Source organism: Tubulanus polymorphus, chromosome 2 (assembly GCF_964204645.1).
Source record: "Tubulanus polymorphus chromosome 2, tnTubPoly1.2, whole genome shotgun sequence".
NCBI classification, from domain to species: domain Eukaryota; kingdom Metazoa; phylum Nemertea; class Palaeonemertea; order Tubulaniformes; family Tubulanidae; genus Tubulanus; species Tubulanus polymorphus.
In genome coordinates, this window is record NC_134026.1 from 19,759,507 (window position 1) to 19,786,074 (window position 26,568).

The following is a 26,568-nucleotide window of genomic DNA, read 5'->3' on the forward strand; positions in this document are numbered from 1 at the left end:
TGAAAAGGGTTAAAGTTGAAAAGTTGTCTCAAATCTTAAGACTTGTTTTAAGTTATTAGATTGGTTATAGAAATAATTTGGTCTTAGACTGGTCTTAAATATAAGCCATGACTGTGCATTTGGTCCGTGAAGTCAATTTCAAACCCAGAACTGATAATATAAGCATAATCCCTATTCACTGTAATTAATTCTCTGTGATATGTTTGGCCGTAAGATAAACTGTGGATGTACAAGCTGGAGAGGACATTCTTTCCTCATTTGAAGAGAGAAGCTAGCGGGCTCTCTTCCAGGAAGAGAAATCCTAGAATCAGTGCACATCTATTCAGCGCACACTTGCCAACAGTACAAAGGACTATTTCAATCTTGATGAACAGTGCCTCAGACCTCTCTAGTTCGTACGTCCATGGATAAACCAATAATTGGACAATATATTTCGGCTCTTCTGCATCACCCATCATAAAATTGGTTCACAGTTCCCGCAGTCCCCGGAAATCGGGAAAAAATTAGGAATTTTCCCAAATTGGAAATATTAGTGAATTTAATCGATTCTCCCTAAACCCGGATAATATGATGGTTTATGCCGAAAATTGGAGAATCATGATGAAATACATGAGAAAAAACATTCAATTACGAACTCGTGTAACTGCGGGAACCGTGAATGAAGGCTGATGATGGTCCACCTTGAATGAGCCGAAACATTGTGGTGTCGATGAACTCTTCAAATCCTTAACTATTTACGTGAGATTTTTCGCTTTCTATATAGAAGTTAGATATATTCTAACGAGATGTTTTACACGACGAACACTTAAAATGCCTTAGTGAATGGGGTACCGGCACTCCCTGAATGGCGCCACAAAACACTGGGTTACTCGTAGTCAAAATCAGTTCTTTAAATTTGATTTTTAGGCTTAAAAATCTGAGTAATAAAACCAGTCATCGGATAGATATAAGATTCCCTTTCTCACTCAGTACACGGGCACCAAAGACAAACTTTTTGGCACTTCCATTCAACAGAGATACCATATGGACGTAGTATGTTTACATAGTATTGTATTGATTTCACTGAAAATTGATTTATTAATGAGAAAAGTTGACTGGAATTAAATTGAAACGTAGAAGGAATTTGAAGCACGGTTACCCAGTGCCACTGGCAATCCCGCCGTAGACATTCCACACGCCATCAACAACAATTCAAATTCGCATTCTAATCGCGCAATCCTTCCTTATGATTCCGAAATGTTGATCACGTTTCTTTTTGAAATGATTCGCCTGCAGCCTCCGATGCCGGTGCCGTTCGCACAAAGACCAAGAAACTTCCGGAGACCGATCGTAACGTGTGTCTGATACCTGATAGTGGGTTACCTCCAGTTTTACTCTCCGATCGAGGTTTGTCTGCAATGCACTTTTCTACATATATTTTACGTGTTGTATGATGTACGTGCCGGATAGTTCGCATGTACGGTGAAACCTCTCTATAGTGAATGCTCTCGGTTCCGAATAAAACATTTTTTTAAAGTGTTCTCGATAGGTACAGACAAAAGCTGCAATCACACAAGTTTTTGGCCCGAGTCAAATTTTGCCTGTGTTAGATTAGTATTCTCGGGTGCCAAATGGACCAAATTGACCAGGCCCGAGCCAAATTTTAGGACGTGGGTTTACATGTGAACGCGCTCTCCAATTAGGCACAGAATATTTGTCTCGGGTCTGATCCGGGCCAAATCATCATCTACATATGATCACGGCTTATGAAGTAACTCCTTGTGACATCCTTGTAATTCAACTATACAGTGGCAATTTCTATCAATCGCTGGTCTGTCAACCGCTAGTAACATACGGTCTCTTTTTGTGTTTAAGAATTTGATTATACTTATGAATTAAACATCATTGATCCACTATTTACTATAGAGCCCGCCGCACATGGCATAATATTTGTTTCACCAATAAAGAAAACACATTTTTCACAGTTTTATCCGCAAACGATAAAACGTTCAACGCACACGGTATAACAAAAACTCGCAGAAAACATTTCTTACACCATGGAATCCAGTGAGCCAACGATTCAGTTATTCGCATCAATTTTTGTATATGCCATGTGATGCAGTGATGCTCCCTGATTGGTTATTCCGCCGTGGATGTTCGGAAAAACACAAAACGTCCACCGCACACGGGACAAAAACAGTTTTCGACGATACAAAACTTTTTTCCGCTTTGAGCAGGGCTTGTTTCGTGAAGAACGTTTATATGTTCAGCGTTTTGTGTTTTGACTCCAACGCATGCTGCGTAACTAGAAATACCGAAAACGTTTTTTTTTTGCGTTTGGCTTTCGGTGGAGAAACATTTGGTACCTTAGGAAGTGTTCACTATTCGCTATAGAGAGGTACATTATGTATGCGAAAAGTATAGAAAAATTTTGATTCGAACAAAATGGGTTCATTTGACGGAGGTGTTCACTATAGGGAGGTGTTCGTTGATGGAGGTTTCACTGCCAACTACGAAATACTTTAGCTTCTATCAGATTAGACCAAAATCCCGATTAGATTGATCTGGATTTAGCAGGTTTGAGTATATATAGCTTGCATGAGGATTATTGTTTTTGCGGGTATCACATCTATCTCCGGTAGTTATGATAATGCTTTTTTCATCTTGTCACTAACGCATGTACTGCACCCATAGTTCTAGTTCGCGTGCCACAGCTATCCTAAGACGAGGTCAATTTGTGAAAATATGGAGAGATTTTGAAGACGGTTTATCAGCTGATGTGTTTCCATATTACCGCCCCCTGTAACCCTTGGTCCAGTTTTAAGGCGGGCGTAGGTCGGCCTTGCGACAGCTTGCGACTCACTGCGAAGCAATTCACTGCGACCGCCAGCGACGATCGCGTTGCAACGACTCACCGGCCTACGCTACCTTGCGACTGCCAGCGACGCTAGTTGCAATGAGTCGCACATGTTCTACTTTCTGCGACGCGACTGTCGCAACCGACCTGCGTGCTGTTGCGACTGGCAGCAACTAGTCGCATTCAGTCGCTGACATCCGCATCGCAACCGACTTGCGCGGCCACTTGTGAAGCAACGCGACGATCGCTTTGCATCGCAAGGCCGACCTACGCCCGGCTTTAGAGTGGCTAAGTCAAAAATGGACTTTGATTTGTTTGATTGGTTTAATATTGGGTCAATATTGGCTTAGCCTCGTCATATTTTGAATCCCAATGGTTTTTGTATTTGTTTGAATATCATTCATAGCCCTTTAAAAATGGTAAAATGCACTGGTGAAATGGACAGTAAACCTTGCGCACGTCGGATTGGCGAACGTCGTATAATCGCTTATATCGGATGAATATTGAAAAGAAATTGTGAAATAAAAAATCTATCAAATCACTCAACAATGACTTGGGCTATTTTTACTGTTCCTGGCTTGAAATCGATGATACAAGTCAACAGTCGTGATTTTAGTCGTCGTTATTGTATTAGATAGACAAATATGCTCAAAATATTTCGACATTTTTAAATGATTTCTTGTAGATGTTGATTAAGTACCGGTAGTTCTGTTAACAGAAATTAATTCTGAAGTCGTAGTTTTCAGAAAAAGGCTTGAAATTCGACTATTCAGAGGACCTTTCCGATCCAACTTCTGATCCAACTTCCAAACCAACTTCCGATCCAACTTCCGTAAGGTTTACTGTACTTGCCGTTGGGTAGTTGTGTCATCACTTAAACAATTTCATTTATCCTTACATAGTCTTTGCGCTATCTTATAAAGATGATCGAATTACTGCATGCGTCGAATTTCATTCAGATTTCTTTCGATGTAAACTAGTTGACTAACCGAAACATTGTTGTCTTCTGCTTTTTGTAGATTTTCTCATGGAAGAAGAGCCAGACCCTGAAAAAATTTTACCGAGATTACGCAGTAAGTTTCGTTTAGTGGAACTGTATCGGAATTTCAACGAAGACCCCGTGCCACTACCCGCCAGATGGCGCGCGTAACGATGGGACAATTTGATCAAAATTTTGTTCATTTTGAATCGATTGATCGTCAAGATTTTTAGCTTAAGATTAGGATGTTTATAGTTCATATAGCACAGTTTTTATTCATCAGTCATTTGAAAACAGTCTGTCGCCATCTGGTGGATCCTCAATTCTCGATTGCCACATTCGACTGCAGCGTCTTTACAATGTTTTAACAATACGATACCCGAAAACTGGATATTTCACCATCATGATCATCGTCGTTATCATCATCTATAATGTATGATCAAAGTTCACGACACTTCGTACCTTTGATACTTCAGGTGATGACCCGAATCCTGTCATTTTTGCAATCAACAAGAATTTGTTCGTTCTAGTCAAAATCATCAACCGTAAGTATGAAAATAGTTAGAAAATTATTTGAGTTATATTGCCACTGTGACAATACAGTGAGGACGGCAAGCTATTACAGTCGGCCTTTGCTCGAAATTGACCAATCGGCATTGAGAAGCTAAGTTCTTTCACATTACCAGCCAATCAGGAACTCTGCCAGAGTGCAAATATCGAATTGGAAATATGTTGAATCGTAGTATACTTGTAAAAGAACCGGAAGTACGAGTATATTCGTAGCTGGCAGTGAATGTTTGAATGGTGTTTGTAGGGGGATACACCCCTTAATAACTACAACTTGCAACTTGCCCTGTAGTTGATTTCATTTGCCGGCATCAAATTGAATTCATAACTCCCTCCTGACGTTGATTGTCGTTGTTGAATGCTTTGTAGTGGATTGCTGCGTAGGTCGTATATGCTGGTGTTTTACAACTCGAGGTATGTGCACGGTCGGTCAGGACGAGATCGTTATCGTACTCGAATGTCTACCCGAAGAGAAGACGATACCGCGTGACGTATTCTGCCATTTGAACACCGTCTACGAGGAAGCCAGTAAAGGTATGTATGCATTATGTCGCGGTGCCTATGACTCCATGATTCCTTAAAAACTCTTTAATGCAAAATGTTTTTATGGGTGCTTGAAACAGCTTTTATTTCTTCGATAAGCTCCTGCTACAGAGAGTCATATAGAGTAGCCATGCCTGGCATCAGAGTGTTAACCCAAACTGAAACTCCAGTGTAAATAGAAGTGAATGAACCCTGTTTCTTTCTAAATTTCAGGAAATACAGTGTCTGATCTCGGTCATACGATATTCGGCCAGAGTTTCCTCGGCAGCCGAGATCACGGCGGTTTTCTGTACATTCGTCCGACATTCCAGTGCCTGAAAAAGCTCATTCTTCCCGAGCCGCCGTACATATTCGGCATATTGTTGCAAAAGTGGGAGACGCCATGGGCGAAGGTTTTCCCGATTCGACTGATGCTACGACTCGGCGCTGAGTATAGATGTGAGTACATGTTAATGTCTCGTGGTCGAATGCGCAACCTACAGGGCCTCCACTGGCCTTGATATCGTGGAAACCTCAGGAGATCAGAAAAATCAGGAAAAAAAAATCAGGGAAAACTCAGGGAATTTGGATAATGCTACTACTGACCATATTTTTCTTTATCAGTACGTTATTCACTAAAAAATGAATGAATTATAAACGTAGAAATTTCTCTGATTCGCTTAGGGAATTTTGTGTAGTCACATAGGTAAATCAGGGAAAAATGGAACGTGGCCATCCTGAACTGGGATGTCCAATTTCTCGGTTGTGATTTCGATGTTTGATATAATTGAGGTATTTTTGCCTAATAGAACGGACACCTGATGCCTCTCGGGGAGATGCATAATCATATTGGTCAGGAATAATAAAGTTATTGCAAAATTTTTTGAAATATTTCATAGTTATATTTCATTGTTTATTTCATAACTTAAATATTCAGTATTCCTGGAGATGACGGTTAGGATAATTTTATCGTTTCAATCATAGAATCTTCTGGTTGATCTAGATATGAATGTCTTAATTTCAGACTATCCGTGTCCTTTGATCAGTATACGTTATCGCAACTCGATATTCGGAGAGATCGGGCACACGATCATGAACTTGCTGGCCGATTTCCGCGACTATCAGTACATGTTACCGCAAATAAAAGGCGTTGTCGTTCATATGGAGGACAAACACACGTACATCAATCTACCGCGAAATCGTTACGAAGACGTAAGTCTCACCAGATGCAGCGATTTACCAGGTGGCCATAGTGTACGATAGGTCACTAGGGCATCGCGGTAGATCTTTTCTGAGATTCAAATGAAGGCTGGTTTCAATCAAATATATTCTGGTTTGGTAATAGCAATTCCAGATGCGGCCTTCTGTCAGGTTTACCGATAATCAGGGTGGCTGAAGTCTGCACGCCATCTATTGGGATAGGTGGTGGCACGGTGCAGTAACTGCGCTGGTTTCACTTATACAAATGGCGCCATTATTGATATTACGCCTGATTTCAGGTTATGAAAGTGATCAACAACAGTAACGACCACGTTATGGCTTTAGGAACAGGATTCAGTATTGATGCCGACTCACATCTTGTATGTATACAAAACGAGGAAGGCAATTATCAGACACAGGCAATCAATATACAGAACAAGCCTAGGAAAGGTTAGTAAACTTTGCATTTCGATTGGGTAATAAGATGCCCATAGCTCAATGCAGCTATACACCTACATCGGAGCTAAGGTCATGACCTCTTACAAGCATTCAGAATTTTTGCTGGACACAATCTCCATAAAATAGCCAGATTTTTGTAACTGAAAAAATTCTAGGGCGGCATTGGGAATGCGCCAACAGGCATACTGCATGGGTAATTGACTCGGTTATTAGGAGGCAGATACCTCCCTCCAATGACACCAGCCCTGTTATTATATCTATTGCAGTAAGACTCACTTGACTAAATCATTATTTTGTCAGCTTTCCAAATGGAACTTTACACTTACTAAAATGAATTCAAAATATAAATTGGAAATGAATAGGGAAGTAGTGATGTAACGTTTTGACTCAATTCTATGAGCTATTTTCAAGATTGTCTTTGTTTTTCTTCATGATTGTCGATTTTTTCTTGAAACGAATTGTTGACATTGCCTATGGAAACCGAGGGTTCGGCAGTATTTCTATACCCTCCGTTTGTTATTTCAGTAACCGGTGCTAGCTTTATTGTATTCAATGGTGCTTTGAAAACGAGTTCGGGATTGACGGCGAAGTCGAGTATTGTCGAGGACGGTTTGATGGTGCAGATCACCGGCGAGTCGATGATCTCGTTGAAACAAAATCTACGTGACATGAAAGACTTTCAAATCACGTGCGGCAATATCGAATCGGCCGTTCCCGACGAGACCGTTCACGTACAGTGGGTCGACGACGATAAGAACGTCAATATTGGGTGCGTAGATACTCACGAAAAATGCCCCCAGATTGCAGAAATATCGTGAAATTTAACTATTTCTATCAACTCCAGGTTCAAAGACAGTTTTCTCTCAACTGAAATCGAGAACTATTGAATTGGGTAAAAAGGCCAGTTGCAATGTCATGCCTTGTAGGCACGATGGTCCAAGTTTTTCATGTAGTGGTCTCGTCCGTCCAGAGTTCATTGGCAGATCTTGCCCGTAGATATGCCCCTGGTAGTTTACGAATGTTTTATCTGACTGTTTGTTATAGAATCAAGAGCCCGATCGATGGAATGCTGATGAATGGCGTCAACAGTGTTCATATACATAACGCAACTGATTATGTCGGAGAGAAGAGAACTATACGTTGGACGGAAGTGTTTTTCATTCAGGTACCGAAGTGTTAACATCCTAAGCCAGCATTTGTAGAAAGAAATTCCATGGGCTAGATTTCGGTTAAAAATTCTTGTGTTAGAAAAGGTCAGAGGCGAGTTACACAGTTAAAGCCTGTTTTGAACGTTAACCTATCTTTCTAACAACTTTGACCACTTAATGACTGAGCATCCTTCACTAGGAAATAGGTATTTCTACTAAATTGATGAATTTTTCAACTTTTCAGGTAGAAGATTCGGGTAATTCTCGTTGCGAGCCAGTTGACTTGAGTCGGTTAGCCGAGATGCTCGCGAAAGCTGCATGCATCGCTCTCGTGCCACGGTTGAACAACTTGAAGGACACAAACATTCACAAGCTCGGCTTGCGTGTCACTATCGCCGCTGAACAGGTATTTCAAAAGTTTGAAAAATGCGTACATATCTTTGATAGCACTCAGTGGGTCAAACTCAAGGAATAAAAAAGTTTGTTTTGAATAAAAGGGATTTTTAAGACAAAAGGATACTAGATTCACTTTTCTACTCAGAGAGTTCGTTATAGTTATAGTTATAATGACTATAAAAATGATCTTTCTATAATGCTCAATGCTGCCAATCTGCTTGCGGTGCTTTCCAGATATACTTCCATTAGTTGGTATAATTGCACGCAGCCCATATCTCGAATTGTGTTTCAGATATCTCTCTCTGGTGAAATGTAACACCAGCGGAGCTAAGTCTATTAATTTTTTCCTGGGATCGATTTTTTTTGGGAAAAAGAAGACTTTTTAGCAATCCTTCAATAGAGTGTAAAATGGATATAAAAATGACGGTTTATTCAGACTGCAAGGTTTCATTGTCGTATTGAGACCAAATTGAGGTATCTATGTGGTCAAAAGATGAAAAGAAATATCTTGCCTGGGGACACATCAATATGTACAGGTTCGAATCAATCCCTGTCTTCCCAGATTTGAAAGCTCCAACAACTCGCCTTTGCCACAGTATTGTCGAAAGAGCTAATTTTATTGATTAATCCTTTCAGTGCATCTACATGGCAGTGCGATGTATAAATTGTTTGACATAGCTAATACACCATATCAGGGTGTATTGATATTGTCAGAAATTAGTTGTTATTCGTATTTAAAGATCGCAGGACCTGTCAAACATGATGAAATATCAGCAACTAGTGATACACCGCAGGGCGGTGTAGATGCACTATAGCGGTATGCCTGTTATTCAACATGCTAAGGTGGAATTTCTAAAAAATTTCAGATCCCCAGCACTAGTCAGCACTGAAAGTGTTTTAAAAGAAAAAATGTATTTGTTTATATAGGTCGGCTATGAAATCGGTGCCAACGGAGAGAAACTGCCGTCCGCTTACATGAACGAATTGGACAACGAACTCATTCCGGTCATTCACAACGCCGCGTCGAACAACAACGACAACCCGGTGACGTTGGAGCTTGTGTTTCACATACTCGAATGACGACTGCCGCCGCTGCCAGAGCGCGATGATAATGGCGTCGACGCGGCGCCCCTTTAAACGATGTCTTTCATGTAAAAAAAATATACAGCAATATGTATAGATATCAGACTGCTTCGGATTCGCTCGACGTTTCGCCGGGTTACGATCGGATTTGCTCACGAACGGCGGAAATGTCGGATTTGTACATGCTTTACACACGTATGCACGTAAAAGGGTCTTGCGCACTTTTTCGACGGGGTTACGGCATATTAGCGATTTACATCGAAGTTCGTAAATCCCCCGATTATCTCTCGTCGTTACTGATCGGCAAATAGACTAAGACGTTACGCGCAAGGCCGCTATAAAACCGGCGGTACATATTTGTTTTCACTGGTATTGCTGAATACGAGTCGACTTTCTGATTAAGAAAGTCTCCGTACGCACAGTTTGGTTTCATTCGCGAGAATGATTATTGTTTCGGTAAAACCATAGTCAAATACAAGACCTAGACCCCCGCTGTTCATAGGCCGGGTTGATCATTAACAACTAACCTTCGACCTCGGTTAATACCGCCGTAACGACGAGAAACCATGTATTAGATATGCTGATTTTTCAAAATTCCCTGGACCCTGTCTATGAAACTTTTAGCCAATTTCTTTTCAATTGGTTCTTATGGCCAATCTAATAAGTCTTATAGTTTTAAGAGGATTTTTTATGTAAACGTGTCACTGAACCCCTGTGTTGTAAACACATGTGTCTCCCGTGTATCCATTTACATGTACGCTTCAAGGCCAGTAAATGCATGTATAGTTATTACTTACCCGTACTCGAGAAACAAAATTTCATATCTACTGGATTGAAAATACATACTACAGCCAAACCCGCTTAATCCGGATCAGCTTAATCCGGATTTTAGTCATAATAATTCAGTTAATATACAAGAAATGACTTATAATCGGATTTCCCGTGAACCGGATGAATTTTGTTGGTCCCAAATGATCTGAATTAAGCGGATTCTACTGTGGTTGAGTACGTCTGATATTGGACTTGCATGAATATTATGCCTGTTATATTACTATGTATATCATTTTGTGCCAGATTTTTAATCCACGATAAATTTTCTGCTCATATGAATGGTGAAATTGTTAGATGAGCGAGTGTTATTAGTTGTTGAAAATGAGGACCATATGCCTAGTAGTAAGACATTGCCGAGTAATATCTACATTCTTAGCCTCCCACATCGATAAATTGGGCAAATCGTGGCTTGATTTTAATTCATTATTCTAAGATTTTGAAAAAATTAGCATCAGTTTTGATTGAATCTCATAAGAAATCCTATTGCTGCCTGGTGGATCCTCATTTTCCACAAGTGGAATTCTCAATTGCAGAGTCCTAGTTTTACGTTGAGTTGTTGTTGCGTTGATAGACAGTTGTTGAAATTTTGCCTGTATAGAATACCTTTCAAATGCGTAATCTACCATTCCAAAAACAGCAGTTAAATGGACCTAATTCCAATACCTTTTACCAATCATACTCTATGATTTGTCATCGTTCTTTTTCAATTGTTAGGGTTCACATGTTTTCAGGATTATTACCTTGGACACGAAACAAATTGATTATGAATACAAGATATTCAAAAATTCATCATCAAGACTTTCACTTAGATAGAGTAAATATGTCTGAAGGGGATTGATTGATATCTGCAACATCCGTTGGAGCACTTTCATATTTTCCACTTAATGCAGCAGTCAGTGACAATCCTGTACGATCCACCCAGCCCCCACTGGAAAAATCTGGACATGTCAATGTCTGCGAAATAGGTCAAAATATGAGTGAATCTGCTCCGAATAAGCCAAGTCGACTGTGTATAAAGTTTTGAATGAAAATGCTTTCCGAAAAAGCTTTGTAAAATGCAGCAATCCAAGATGACATCACTAGTCGTTAGCAAATCTAATGTTAGTGATAAAAAATCATGTTCACTGATAAGCGAGTTTACCGTTAATGTGATCATGAACTAGGTCTGAATGAGTTAGCGCATTGCTCGAATACTGGATGTACGTGTGAAATACAGAAAAAGCAGTTGATATTTTGTTATTATGGAAAAACTATTTATTTCTGATAAGGCAGTGGATATTATGTCGTCTCGGCATTATCATGATTGGTTAATGACGTTGCGCATTAAGGTGCTTGACTTCATGAAAATTTGAGGAAGCGATGCGAGAAAACAGAGCAGAAAATTCAGTATTCAAACCTGCAGCGAGCATATTGCTAGCACAATCTAGACAACAGAGTTGTAAACTGTTGAACATTTTGACTATCTATTGGCCTATAATTCTGATCCTAACCCTAACCCTCTCCTAATCCTTATCCTAGTTATAGTAATATTATTATTATCATTATTATTATTATTATTATTATTATTATTATTATTATTATTATTATTATTATTATTATTATTATTATTAGTATATGCACAATGTTACCTACCTATTGTATCAACCTTCCACTACACATGACACATGTGCTCATTCATCCAATTGTCATTGGTGATGTACGCAAGAAATGTACCCTACCCGACGAAAACTTTACCACTGCTTGTGTACATACAACATGCTAATTGCCCAAAGCTAATTTTTTAATTAGAATTTGTATAATTTGCCTCTTAAGTAATAGTACATTTGAATCAGATTTTTATATTTTCTTGTCTCGGAAAAGGGAAGTTGGGTTTTGTTAATTTGTAAATTTAGGGCTTCTTAAGCCTTGAGGATGCTTAGGGTCGGAATATTTTTGGATTACTTGATTTTACTACGATGTTAAGTGGAATTCATATCAATTCACATTCTAGACTCATCTCTATATTATGCTTGCAATGCTCCAAAAATCGGTTATCTATTGTTCCTTGGCTGATAATATGTTACAAAGTCATATAATATAATGAAAACCATTTAATTTGCTATGTGATTCACAGTATTTTGACCTACTTAAAAATTTTGAGATTAATATGATTTTATTACTGTACATGTCCCTATAACAGATAGTGGGTTGGATTTAGGATGTTCAGATGCCTTTGATTACCCTCGCTGCTTAATAGCTTCAAAGGTCATACATTGATTATAATTGGTTCTTGGGCTTCCGTAACGAGACCCATATTTTCGTACTGTCTCTGTCTGTGTGTCTGTCTTTCAGCTACTTAGCACCGTTAATAGCAGGTCGATCTTGATGAAACTTGGGTACAATGTTAGTATGAGGGCCTGGTTGTGAAGTGCAAAAAATTGGCCCAGTGCACCACCTAGCGACAGAACTAGACACTAAACTATATTTGTCAGCGACATGACCTTGAAGATGACCTCATAACTGAGGAACTGAGTTGAAATTCAAAAAGTTGACAAAATTTCACTATCGGCCCTAGATAACTCTAGACAACATATCGAAAATGCAATGGGAACTAAGGCCTGTCCAAACGTGTATCACAGTGATAACAAATTCAACGAGCCTGAGCTCGAGAACTGTTGTCGCCTATGGCTTGTTCTGATTTATTGATCACATTAAAGCCTGGCGCAAAGTCAGTGAAATTCTTGTGTTGAGGTTTTAGCTCATATGATGAAAAACTATTCCAGTGAGTAGACCGTTCACTCCGCAATGCTTCAGACTGTTACTAATAATTGCCTCAGATTGTGCCCCGGACAAAACATTTAAAATTTTCTCACTCGCCCCAATTCATCGTTATAACGACCAATCCTTGCTCTGATTACCGTGAAATTCGCGTGCCTGGGAGAGAATATATCGGATCCGAGCCAAGCAGAGTCTACAGTATCCAACACCGATAGTTTTGCCTACAGTCAAGAATGAAAGACTTACTTCCTTAATCCTCTTTATCCCTACCGGGACATAAGGCCATGATGAACTACTTCCACTTGGACCGGTCCTTAGCTGTGTGTTGAGCTTGGTCCCAGATAAGACCAGTTGAAGACAGTTCAGTGGTGATGGTGCGTCTCCGTGTGGTTTTGGGGCGGCCACGACTACGTCTACCATCTTCAAAAGTGAATGAAGACTCAAAATATTGTCAGCGACGTAAACAAGTGAGATTTTTCGTAAGTTTACTGATACCTCCACTTTGTGATCGGAGAATATTATTGTAGTGCCTTTCCGATGTATGAACTTGTGATAGTATGAGCATTCTGAACTCCTTGGACTTGGTTGAACGAGGGGTTAAGTAAGCAATAGCGACAAAACCCAGGAATTTTGAGTTTAACCTTCAAGAAAATCTGGGTCGTGCCGGTCGGACCGGTAATCAAGTGCCGTATTTTTCTCTGAAATTTTATGAAATTATGTTCACGATGTTTTGGTGTCGAGAAAGTTTCAGAAATTTTTTGTTTCGAAGGTATTCACTATTCAACATTCAGGTGATTGTGCACAAAATTTCCACTCATTTTTAAAAGTATGATGTGCTCAATTTTGTGCTAGGCATTCCAAACATGAACTCTAAAAATTGAATCGTTTTATTAGACTCCACAGCTGCGATCACACAAACGTTTTAGGCCCGGGCCAAATAAGGGCCAGGAACAAGCGTTCATATGGGTGCCAATTGGGCCCGTGCCTATTTGGCCCGATTAGAAACGAACCAGGCCCACGAGCTTAATTGAGGCACAGGTCAAATTATCGTAATTTGCAACTGGTTCTGGAATTGTCTCACTACGCTTTGCTTAAGAGTGGTTTGTATGAGAACCCAAATTTGGCCCGGAACAACTGTTCACACGGGTGCCAAATGGGCCCGAGCCTGTTGGGACCGGGCCAAATTTGGCCCGAACCAAATTTTAGCACCGGACAAATGATTGCGTTTGAATTGCAACCGGCACTGGAAATGATCCACTCCGCTTTGTTTGAGCATTGTTTAGTGTCGAGTGAATGGTTTGCGTGTGAACCCGCTCTCTGATTAGGCACGGGCCAAATTTGGCCCGAGCCTGATCCGTGCCAATTTGACCTGGGCCAAATCGTCTCCGTTTGATCGCGGCTATAGTTGGATTAGAGCTGAGAGCTGTTGAAAGAAACACTTTTCAATTTAGAAGTGACCACATCCCCTAATGGTCATCATTAGTTACATCATCGGGCAGGTGGTTATCGTCAGGAGTGACCACGTCCTACGGTATATTCCTTGATGGCCTTCCATCTTGATGGTCATAAAAATTACTTCATCAGACTTCACTCCATTAGTCTTGACTCGCTGTCAATTCACAATAGAACTGTTTGTCAAATCTTGGAGTAATCAGAGGTTAATTCAGTCTGATTACTCCAAGGTCAAATACATGCTTCTCGCTCCCGTTCTGTGTTTTACGGCATTAAGAAAATACACACGAAAACATGTTACTCGCCCAGTATTGTGATAAGAAAATCCACGAAAACCTGAGGCGTTTTCTTTGAGGCAGCCCGATGTAAAAGTGATAATGAAAACCTACTTGCCCTTATGAAAATATACTTGTCCTGGGCAATCGGACAACTGCATAGATCGGAACCTGAATAATGTCATATGTCATGTCATATCTGGCATTTGTATTTGCTTGATCAACTAAATCGACGTAAAACCAAAGCGTAGATCAGTCGCCTCGCGAAAACGCCTCCTGTCATTTGGGACCAATGAAATTGCTCCATTTTTGTTTTATCCTCAAAAATATCATAAAACCTCTATAAACGAAAAAATCTGTGGATCATATGTTGTTGACGGTGACTGTAGATATCAAGGTTTTAATGTGTTTTTAAATTGTGCAAATTCCCATGTATTAAATATGTTTCTGTTGCCAAAACGATTTGTAATGATTATAAGAGGAGAAACACTGTTTGTTGAAAAATATATAAATAAAGATATATTCGATTATTAATTATTATTATCATTATTATTATTATTATTATTATTATTACTATTGTTTATTATTGTATTCGGGATAATTGAGAATGTACCATATAAGCCACATCTGTTTTCTATGCTTGACTGAAAATTGTAATATATCGCGAGAAATCTTGTCTAGTCTGACTGTATGAAATAATTTCCTGAAGAATAGAATGATAATAAAAAAACACAATATTTACTGGTTGGTTTAGAATGATATTTGCTTTATTTTCTTTTTTCTTGTCGTTTCATAGGCGATTCTCAAACTTTGGGGCATTTTGTACGCCTTTTGCCTGAAAAGTTGATTTTGTTGTATTGGCGTGGACTTAGCTCTTAATTCAAGCAGATCCCGCAGCGAGATGTTTTTTTTTTTCAATTTATCGGACCCGGTTGGGGAATGAGAAACGAGGTATGATCTTGTTGCCTAATCTATAGATTTTACTGATTTTTAGCCCACTTGGGACATTAGTCCCAGCGGGCTATTGCGCTCACTTTTCGTCTGTTGTCCATCCGTTTACCTTAAACACATCTTCAGCCTAAAAACTTGCCCTGTCAGAATCAAGATGGCTGACTGGCAGCCATTGTTGTCCGCCAAAATCAGCACTTTTTACACATTTTTGAACATTTTGAGGGAAATTGATTAATTAACTTGATCTGTCTTATATATTTGAATCCCCCAAGGGCCCATCAGCATAAGAAAAATTGGGTCGATCGGAGTCAAGATGGCCGTCCTATGACCTTTTTAGTGCCCAAAAATGTAAATTTTGGCCGAAATTCTGAGTCCTGTAGCTTCCTACTGGTTTGCCATTTCTCATTGCAATTTGTGATGGGTATTCTTTGGAAAGGGATGTTTTATACCTGAGACAGGTATTGTTGATCAGCCAATTATGGCGCAATTGGCGGCCATCTTGGCGTCATCAGTACTCATTCGTAGGTGGCAAAAAGTTGAATAATACATGGCATTGAATAATACAATAACTTAGTATTTCTATATTATATTTGTATCTACGCATATTTTGTTACCACAATCGATTGCAAAGATGTAGCTCATGACATCGTCTATTTTTGTGGTGAGTTTCAAGGAAATTAGTTATTCTATATGGTCACCAGGGGGCGTTGAATAGTAGAATTACTTAGTATTTCCTTATTAGATTGGTACCTAGGGATATTTTGTTACCATGATCAATTGCAAAGTTGTAGTTCATGACATGATCTACGATTGTGGTGAGTTTCAAGGTCATTGGGTTTTGCATATGGTCACCAGGGGGCGTTGAATAGTAGAATAACTTAGTATTTCCTTATTAGATTGGTACCTAGGGATATTTTGTTACCATGATCTATTGCAAAGTTGTAGTTCATGACATGATCTACGATTGTGGTGAGTTTCAAGGTCATTGGGTTTTGCATATGGTCACCAGGGGGCGTTGAATAGTAGAATAACTTAGTATTTCCATATCAAATTGGTAACGAGGCATATTTTGTTATCACAATCAATTACAAAATCATAGCTTCTGACATATTCTATGATTGTGGTGAGTTTCAAGGTCATTGGTTTTTGTATATGGTCACCAGGGGGCGTTGAATATTGAAATTGTTAGATTGTTGAGCATTTGAAACCGCACTTCCCAAGTGGGCATGGTGTCCCTGGACCCCTAGTTGTATGACTTAATTGTATGACTTAATTTGTGTAAAGGCAGGAGGCGGATGAACCCTTTTATGGTTTTTATGATTTTATGGATGAACCCTGCCATGTTATCCAAGATGGCCGTCACAGTCATGTTGAAACCCATTTTGTGAGATACCCTATTAAAATATGCGTTTTCTACCGCATGGTTCTCACACACGAAGGATATTCTATACGTATATACGTCTAGTTTTGAATTGATGAATTTTTATATCTTTATTCGTCTAAGTATATTGCATTAAATAATGATATTCTGTTGGTGAGTTGTTCTCATTACTAGTTACATATATTTTTAGCTGACAATCAATACTCAAAAGTTTCATCTCATGATGTCGGCGATCTCAAAAAGTATCTGCCTCCGTGACTGAGTTTGATTATCGGCAATAAACAATTGTAGATTTCCAATAAATCAAATTCTGTATATATGGATTTATGTTTGCATTTGGGATAATGACCAACTGAATAAGATATCTTCATCGAAAACAGTAAAACGCCCTCTTAATCAGATCAAAAAACTGCGCTCTAAAGTACGAACCAGCCAGACAATAGATGAAGAAATTCAAGGCATGGTTCGAGTGCTTCAGTAAAATGAAAATTCCAAAAAAATATAGGTGAACCGATAAAGGTGTGCATCATGTTGACTTGATAGGGTAATGTTGTACTGATGAAGACGATATTAACGGATAAAAGTAATCGGGTCAGGTTATCGTAACGTGAATCGTCATTTTTGCCCGTTTTGTTCATTAGTTTTGCCGCTGTACGAGATCGGTTTAATTGTACGATTATAATCGTATTACACGCGGTTATGATTAGAAAAGGCATTATTGTATAGGTGGCCGCAGATATCCATAATCGATATTTGGTGGAGTATGTTCGCCAAGCAGCTGTTGGAGCACGACATTCATATCTATCCCGGATTAGTACCAAACTGACGCTTCCAGCAAAAGCAGTGGAGTTGATGACACTGACGAATAGCAAAATTACTAAAAAGAGGAACATCGCCCTTCGAACAGTCCAGATAGTTTTGGCTTTCGTCGGTTGCACTACGCATATACATCTCTCAATCGTCAACAGGACAATAATCCACGACGAGGTTTGTTCGGCGAACCCAATCAAAAATGTCAGCGAAATACACGACGCTTTTGACGCTGCTCGTATGTCGGGAGACAACTGTTGCGGCCAATAAGCCTTTTTACAGTTTCCAGGCGCCATTTTTTGGGGTACCCGCCGGGTCCGCATTGTTGAATTTTTTGTCCCTATTTTTCTCCGGTTTAATTTTTTTATTTCGTTCATATCTCTGGATTTGATTAAGATAGAAACAAAGTAAAAATATCGATGAACTCGGCTGATAATAAACTTTTTTATGATATCACTCATTTATAAAGTTAATGCAACAATGTGCGCTGGTGAAGTTATAAACATTGATATCGTCTCTTGCAAATTAAATTGTTTTGGATGTATTTGTTTCAACACCGAGGGGCACCCTACTCACAGCTTTAAACCACGGAAAATGTCCTTATTTTTGGACCCCTCTCCCAATCATCTAAGATAGTCAAAAAAGTCGAAATAAGTCTTAGTGTCAGGCATTTAAGTTTCATTGATCTCCCGTCTATATTATATCGTTTCACAGTATATTGCATCAATGAAATATGGCCGTTGGCAGGTGATTCTGGAGCCAGTTGCTCAAAAGTTAACCATCAGAAATACCATGGTGTAATGGCGAGCACTCGGTCTTCAGTTAAATACCGGTACCCGATTTAAATTTTTGAATTTTCAGCAGCAACTCCACACAAATGGAGGCAGCCACGGCCGTGTCAAACTTGACGCTTGCAAACCGTTGGATCGGCTTGATAACGCGCAGGAATTTCCTCGCGAGTAACTCCAGATTTATGTCGAGCAGATCGAAGAAAGCTAGGAACATCATTAGAATACCGGTTGAGGAAGTGCGATAGAATTTCGAAGTCGATAGAACGACAAGCGCCGAAACGTTGCCGATATTGCCCAGTATGATGATAGGTAACGCGCCGTATTTGATGACGAAGAAGTAATTTCTGTAGAACGTGAATAAGACGGAAACTTGTGTTCCGTTGGACAATGACATCAGAATGAGATTGGAATGCAGGTTTATCCTGGTTAGAATTACTGGTAGAGAATTGGTGATATCATTGGTTGAAAACGCGCTTATATTCATCATAATCTCATCAATTCGATCATATATTTGAATACTGCAAAATTTCTAATCGATGACGATGCATTTTTAAAAAGATTAATCGATTGATTGGTTCGATGGGAAATCCATAGGTAGTTTTTTTCTTCGGTTTAGTCCCGTTCCGTCTATATATAGTCTCCGTTTCCATTCATTTTCGAATGAATTCTAGCAATGATACGGTTCCCGTAACAGCATTTAACCAGTGATTCCGCCCTAGTGTAGACCCGCCCTATATAATTGAATGATAGGCCTATTGTTTACGACTGTGTCCCGCCCGAGAAAATAAATCTTAATGATGTTTTTACAGTCTGGAGAATTTAAGGACATAAATACGATAGGTGCAACTCTTGCAAACTTCGTAACTTATCAGATACAATGGTAATTCATTAGGTCTTATATTTCATCTTTGCTGAATTCAAAGTTAGGAGATGGATTAAATAAACAGTACATACACAAAGATATGCCGGACTGCTTCGTTGTATTCAACTGTGGATAGTGAGAGCTGGATATCTGAAGCAATGGAAAAGAACTCTGTTCAATGTATTATCCATTAGAAGGATGATTTAAATTGCCACTGACAGGTGAATTACTACCATAAGAACCAAGGTTGCCGCAAAATTCCGGTTGGCTAAATTCATACATAATTTTACGATGCAATTTAACAGCACTACACAATAGAAGAAGAGAATGTCATTATGGGTTCGAGGATGTAAATTGAAAATTTTTCTTATATATTTTCTTGCTGCACAAATTAGTTTGTGAGAAATAACCGACCCGTATAGGGATCAAGCAGTAAGTACGAACAAGAAAATTAACTTTAATAAATTATTTGACGCCTGCGAAAAAATGTAGAATTTCTGGGATAAGCTAATGTGGAATTGCAAAGTTTTAAGAAATTTGGGGAATTATGAGATTTGGCGATTGGGTAGATGATACAGTCTTCGACTGGTCTAATTTAAAAAAAAAATTGTCAACTTGTGACCGACTTCGATTCACTTTTGCTCTAAGCTGGTCTGCAACTTCATTGCCTCCATGGTTGAAGAAAGAGCTCTTCTGATGTCTGCTTCATCATGACTTCGAGTAGCCAGCCGGCCCGGTCCCAGGGCCCGGTTTGGTTGTCACTCGATATCCTAGACTTGAGTCTGGGTTGAAGTAGACATCGTCATTTAAATAACTTATTCATGTTATTCTGTATGAATAACCCATGTGTCTTGTATTTTGTATTTTCTTATTCTAAAATTTGTAACTTTATTGAATTAGGGAATTTCATCCCGGAATTTCAATGTAATAAGGATCAATAAAGTATTATGCCATCAGTGGACGCGGAGCCTTCAATTCCCTTTCGTTTTTTTTTTCCCTGGGTGCTTGCGACAGCGGCCTAAAGGCTTTGCTTGGCCCACACTGAAAGCTACTGCTCTCTCTCTCTCTTTTTATAATTGTGCTTTGTTTAAAAAAATTGTAAATTTTATTGTTTGTTTTCTCTCAACCTGTGTACATAGCCTGTCATGCTTTCTGTGAAATAAATTTGAACTTGAACTTGAACTTGAACAGGTATGCTATTATAGATTGCTAATCTCATGAAACCTGCATACCCCTAATATCGAACATATTTTCTAAAACATTTGAATATTGAAATTATTTGTTTACATGTTTTTATATAGACCGCTTGTAGCCGCCGATGAAATTCACGCCGGCCCTACTCAGATCGAAGATAGCTTCGTCATTCCACTAGCATCCCCATGTCAGGGTCTGACTTTTATATCAGACTTCCAAATCGTGTATACATCCGCCATTCAACCGAATAATCCGATTTACTTATCATTTCTATTTATGCCTGCCGCTCCTGATATAATCATACATCCTTTAATATTACAATACCTCTTATCATGATATTCAATGCAATATAACATTTCGACGTTCAAATAGAGGTCATTATATAATCACAGGGAGCCATTCTACATCTTTATCAATAATATTTTGCCAAATAGCTTGTATGTGTACACATAAACCTGTGACGTTTTGCACATCGATTTACGGTTGTCGTTTGTAAAATGACGCTGAATGGTTAACATTGTTTAGGTTTCATAATGGTAACGTTTTATAAGGCGTCAAAAAATAAATTTTCTGGTATTGGAATCGGCATCAAAGATGAATATACTGGTGCTGTTGTATAATGTCTATATATTATGCAATATTACATTATTTGACGTATCAAATTATCAAGTTAGTTTTCTTTTTATCTGCCCACCATACTGGACCAACTCCGGTTATCTGAGTGAGTCGACTATAGTCGAACTAAGTGAAACCGAATTGCAGTTAGTCGGAACTATATTCCGGAAATAGTTCAGAAATAAAGCGCATTCGGTTATTAGTTCCGACCAAGTCGACTAGATACGAAAAAAGAATTTAGAACCGGCTGTTGATTAATATGGCGCCAGAAATGTAAGGCGAAAAATGAGAAATATGAATTTATGTCACCACCAGGACACCGTCGTATACATATGAGATGTCTAAAACTAAATTAAATTTCTTTAACTAATTCAATATTCAATATACCATTAAACGATTACCATGATGGCGATATGTATATCCGGACTAGGAAAACGAGACATTTTTTATTTGGAATTTCGAATGTCTGTGTCGATAGTCCAGAGCCCGACCTCACGACCCTAAAAAGTTACGTGGTTCGATTTTTAGGTTTCTTCGCTTCATTTAATATTTCTAAAATGATAGAAACGCATATATAGGAGAACAACACACAGGGAATGTAAGCTTCAAATACAGCTTTTAAGTAGCGATAACGGGTTTTCTGCCTAGCAGCATCATACATATGCAAACCCTTGGAAATTATAGATAGAAATCAAAAATTGTTTATTGTCGGGGTTTCGAACCTGATATGACGGGTATAGTTAGTATAGTATAGTATAGTAGTTTATTTGTCACCATCAATATGTACAAGATTAATAATAACAATAGTAAATTACAAACAATGAGGTGGCAGGAGCCTGAACGGAGCCATAAAGGCTGTATATCCAAAAGGATGTTCAGACACCTACGTTGTTGAATTTTTCATAGCACAATAAGACCCTAAAATTACTTTCGATACCAAGAGGCCCTATGAGTCTATCAACTTGAATCGACGTGTATCGGATTCAAACCCAAAACGGCGGTTTCTAATTTTTTTTTTGAGTGGAAAGCAAATCTATATTTCAATGGAATCCAAATCCAATGATGACCGGCACTGCTGGCCGTAAAAATATTTTCGTAATTTGAAATATTTTCGTATCTGAAATGAAATAGAATCTGTGTTGTGGGTGTAAAAACTCAACGAGATTACACGAGATCATAGTCATCCCACGCTACGATCAACATGGCATACTCACACTATATTCATGTATTATAAAACATTTTACCCTTTAAATAAGTCTGTTCGATGATTCGGTAGATTGAACTGAAAACTTTCTGAAGCAATTGGCTGAAACTTTTTTTATCCTACTTTACGCACACGACGCTGTAATTGTATCAGAATCTGCAGAAGGTCTACAACTTGCTCTAGATTCCTTAATTGAGTACTGTAAAATATGGAATCTAGCTATTAATAGTGACAAAACCAAAATTATTATCTTCCAGAAAAGAAAACCACGCCAGACAAAAATCTAAAGTTTCACCTTGGTAAAGATGATATAGAAATCGTAGATGACTTTATGTACCTTGGTATTGTGTTTAACTATAATGGTTCTTTTACTAAATGCCGAAAGGCATTGCGCGATAGCGCTATTATATCTATGTATGCAATACTTAGAAAGTGTCAACAGTTACGATTAAGCATCGATGTCAGTCTCCACTTATTTAATAGTATGGTTAAGCCGATTTTGCTTAACGCTTGTGAAATATGGGGCTACGAAAATCTAAATATCATTGAAAATGTTCATCTATTATTCTGTAAGTACGTCCTTAGACTGAATAAGTCGACACCCAATTTTATGGTGTACGGAGAACTCGGTCGAATTCCTCTTGAAATTGACATTAAAAGTAGGATGGTAAAATTCTGGGCAAACCTCGTATCAAAAAACAGAGAAACACTCTCTAGTAAAACGTATTCCATCCAATATGATTTAAGCACGTCACAAAATATCAATTTCAAATGGTTATCCTCTATCCAAAATATACTCCAAGAGTGTGAAATGGCTAATTTCTGGTTAGAGCGAAATTTTCCTAACGTCCAGTGTATCTATGAATCTGTAAAGCTACGACTTACTGTTCAATTTATCCAGAAATGGCACGCAGACTGTACAGCATCATTTAAAGCGTTGACTTATCGTCATATTAAACCGACTTTCAATACGCTTGAGCCTGAAAATTACATCCTCTCGTTACCCACATCCTACCGCATTTCCCTCTGTAGATATAAATGTAGCAACCTTTATTTACCCATAGAATCAGGCAGGCGACTCAGAATACCTCGAGAAGAACGACTTTGTACAAATTGTAACCTCAGTGTTTTGGGGGACGAGCGTCACACTATATTAGAATGTAGTTTTTTCCAGATACAACGCAAAAAACTAATCCCTAGAAGAGAAGATTTTGGTCAACTCCAAATTTTGAAAATATGAACTCCCTTTTCTGTACAAAAAATCAAAGAAATCTGATAAATATTTCTAGATTTATTCGAATATGCTCAAATTGAGTTTTAAACATGTATAATAGAGATGTGAACTCCCCACGCTGTTATTCCGTCATCTGTATTTATGTATTATTAATGTATGTTTTGTTCAATGCGAATCGTGAATTGTGAACAATAAGAATTGAATCTGAATCTGAATCTGACCATTTATTGACTTAACAACACTCAGGCTATAAACAACAAAAGCTATACAGACTACAGATCAATGATTATCTTCAAATCCACCAAACCTCTCATGTGCTTAGATACCACATCAGTTCGTATCATGCCCTTCAGTTCGTATATGAAGGGCGAAGCTATGCAGAAAACCTGTTATCGCTGCTTTGCAGCTGTATTTATTATATTGTTCTGTGCTTTGCCATGTCAATGTACGTATATTTACACTAGGAATAGCCACAATCAGCAGGGAGAAAAATATCATCAGCTCGATGAATTAACTGGGGAGACCGACCTACGTGAAATTGGTCGCGGCACACCAATATCCTCTGTATATAAATCAAAGAAGTAGATAGATGCGTCACAAATAAAGTGCAAAATTCCTCGATTACCTAGATATTTTAAACATTTTTAGATGTTAAAAATCTTTGAATTTTTGGTTTTCAACTAAATTATCGCTTTAATGAAGAGACGCGATAAACTCGAATCATCGCCGAACCTTTTACAAAAATCACTGGTTTCATCGCAAATTATCTATTCAATTTATTCTGATTTATTCAAACAGCTTTCTTCATCCAATGTTTCTTTTCATTTTGCAGTCCGTTCATCCGTCCGAAGACGGAATCCAGTTATTTCGATTAATACATGTATCTTAGACATGTCTTCAGCCAAAGATGGCCCGATCAGAGTCAAGATGGCCGACTGGCGGCCATTGTCGTTCACCGAAATCAGCAGTTTTTACACATTAAGCGAAATTTTGAAGACGCTATTTAATTGATACCTGGTGTGAGTTACAAGATCATTGGTTTTCGTATACGGTCACCATTGAATTGAATATTGAATATTAACGATTGAATATTCATTTACTGTAGAAATCTTTGTTTTTGAGGTTCAGTTTTATAGTAAATAATTCACGTATAGTTGGCATAATGTTGCTGAGTTGTTCTCCTAAGTCGTTGCATATATTATTGGATGTGACAATCAATACTCAAAAAGGTTCATCTCATGATATCGGCGATCCAAAAAATTAACTGCCTCCATCATTGAGTTTGATTATTGGCAATAAAACCTAATAGAATTTGAGTTGTTGATTTCCAATAAATCACATTCAGACCGAGAATGCTCGCCAATCAGCATTTGGGATGATGACCAACTGAGGCAGATTATATTCATAGAAAACAGTAAAACGCCCTCTTAATCAGGCCAACAAATTGTGCTCTGAAATACGAACCGGCCAGACAATAAATGAAAAAATTTAAGGCATGGTTCGAGTGCTTCAATAAAACGAAAATTCCGAAAGTTGAAGGAGAACTAACGTTTACGTTTATGAGCGATGCTTGATAGGGTAATGTTGTACTGATGAAGACGAAATTAACGCAAAGGAGTAAACGAGTCAGGTTATCGTAACGCGAATCGTCATTTTTGGCTGTTTTGTGCATTTGTTTCGCCGCTGCGCGAGATCGGTTCAGTTGTACGATTATGATCGTATTACACGCGGATATAATAAAAAAAGGCAGTATGGAATACGCAGCCGCAAATATCCATACTTGATATTCAGTAGTGTATATTCGCCAAGCCTCTGTTGGAGCACGACATTCATATCTATCCCGGACTAGTATCAAGCCGACGCTTCCAGCTAAAGTGACGGAGTTGATGACACCGACAAATATAGAGACTGCCGAAAAGAAGTACATCGCTCGACGTACTGTCCAGATAGTTTTGGCTTTCGTCGGTTGTACTACGCATATACATCTCTCAATCGTCAATAGGACAATAATCCACGACGAGGTTTGTTCGGCGAATCTAGTAAAAAATGTCAGCGAAATACACGACGCGTTTGACGCAGCTCGTATGTCGGGAGGAAACTGTTGCGGCCAATTAACAACGCGCAGGAATTTCTTCACCAGTAACTCTAGATTTATGTCGAGCAAATCGAAGAAAGCTAAGAACATCATTAGAATACCGGTCGAGGAATTGCGATAGAATTTCGAAGTCGATAGAACGACAAGCGCCGAAACGTTGCCGATATTGCCCAGTATGATGATAGGTAACGCGCCGTATTTGATGGCAAAGAAATAATTTCTGAAGAATTTGTAGTAGAAGGATTGTGTTCCGTTAAAGGATGACATCAGAATCAGACTGAAATACAGGTTATCTGAGAATTACTGCTTGAGAAGTGATGACACTCATTTGTTAATTGGTTGAAAACGCGCTGATATTTATCATAATCTCAATCGATCATATCGCAATATTGCAAAATCTCTATTCGATGACGGTGCATTTTAAAAGATTAATCGATTTGCTTGATGGAAAGTGCATTGGGTATGTAGGTTTTTTCTTCAGAAGTCGATATTATTTTTCATTTGCATCGGAATTAGCTATCTTATAGAAAAAGTTAGTTCGGGCTAGATAAATTTCAGTTTAGTCCTGTCCCTGCGTATAGTCACCGTTACCATTCATTTTCGAATGATTTCTACCAATGTTTCGGTTCCTCTCACATCGTTTAACCGGTGATTCTAGGAGTAGACTCACCTTACATCAATGATAGGCCTATGTTGACGACTATGTCCAGAGAGAAAAAATCTTCCGTTGCAATAATAGTTTTATGTGTTTATTGATAACTGTGTTAAAGCGTACTATGTGAGTCAATGTGCACTACGTCATCAATAAATTTTGGCGTTTTATATCGTATTTCATATCATTATATTATCAAGTTAGTTTTCTTGTTATCTTTCCACCATACCGGCAGTTGATTGATATGGCACCAGTAATTTAGACGGAGAATGAG

The 26,568-nt window shown here is 38.6% G+C and overlaps 1 protein-coding gene across 1 annotated transcript in view; it reads left to right on the forward strand.

Annotated features, from left to right (window-relative positions):
• The window catches only part of LOC141899011 (uncharacterized), a 25,817-nt gene extending 14,283 nt beyond the window's left edge, over positions 1-11,534 (forward strand). The window contains exons 9-20 of the mRNA XM_074785161.1: positions 1,276-1,394; positions 2,457-2,460; positions 3,856-3,909; positions 4,292-4,360; positions 4,752-4,916; positions 5,139-5,363; positions 5,929-6,116; positions 6,404-6,554; positions 7,089-7,332; positions 7,608-7,728; positions 7,956-8,117; positions 9,035-11,534. Of these exons, the coding sequence (XP_074641262.1) occupies positions 1,276-1,394; positions 2,457-2,460; positions 3,856-3,909; positions 4,292-4,360; positions 4,752-4,916; positions 5,139-5,363; positions 5,929-6,116; positions 6,404-6,554; positions 7,089-7,332; positions 7,608-7,728; positions 7,956-8,117; positions 9,035-9,187 (1,655 nt within the window). The 3' untranslated portion in view covers positions 9,188-11,534. The remainder of the gene's footprint in view (positions 1-1,275; positions 1,395-2,456; positions 2,461-3,855; positions 3,910-4,291; positions 4,361-4,751; positions 4,917-5,138; positions 5,364-5,928; positions 6,117-6,403; positions 6,555-7,088; positions 7,333-7,607; positions 7,729-7,955; positions 8,118-9,034) is intronic.
• Positions 11,535-26,568: the final 15,034 nt, after the last annotated feature.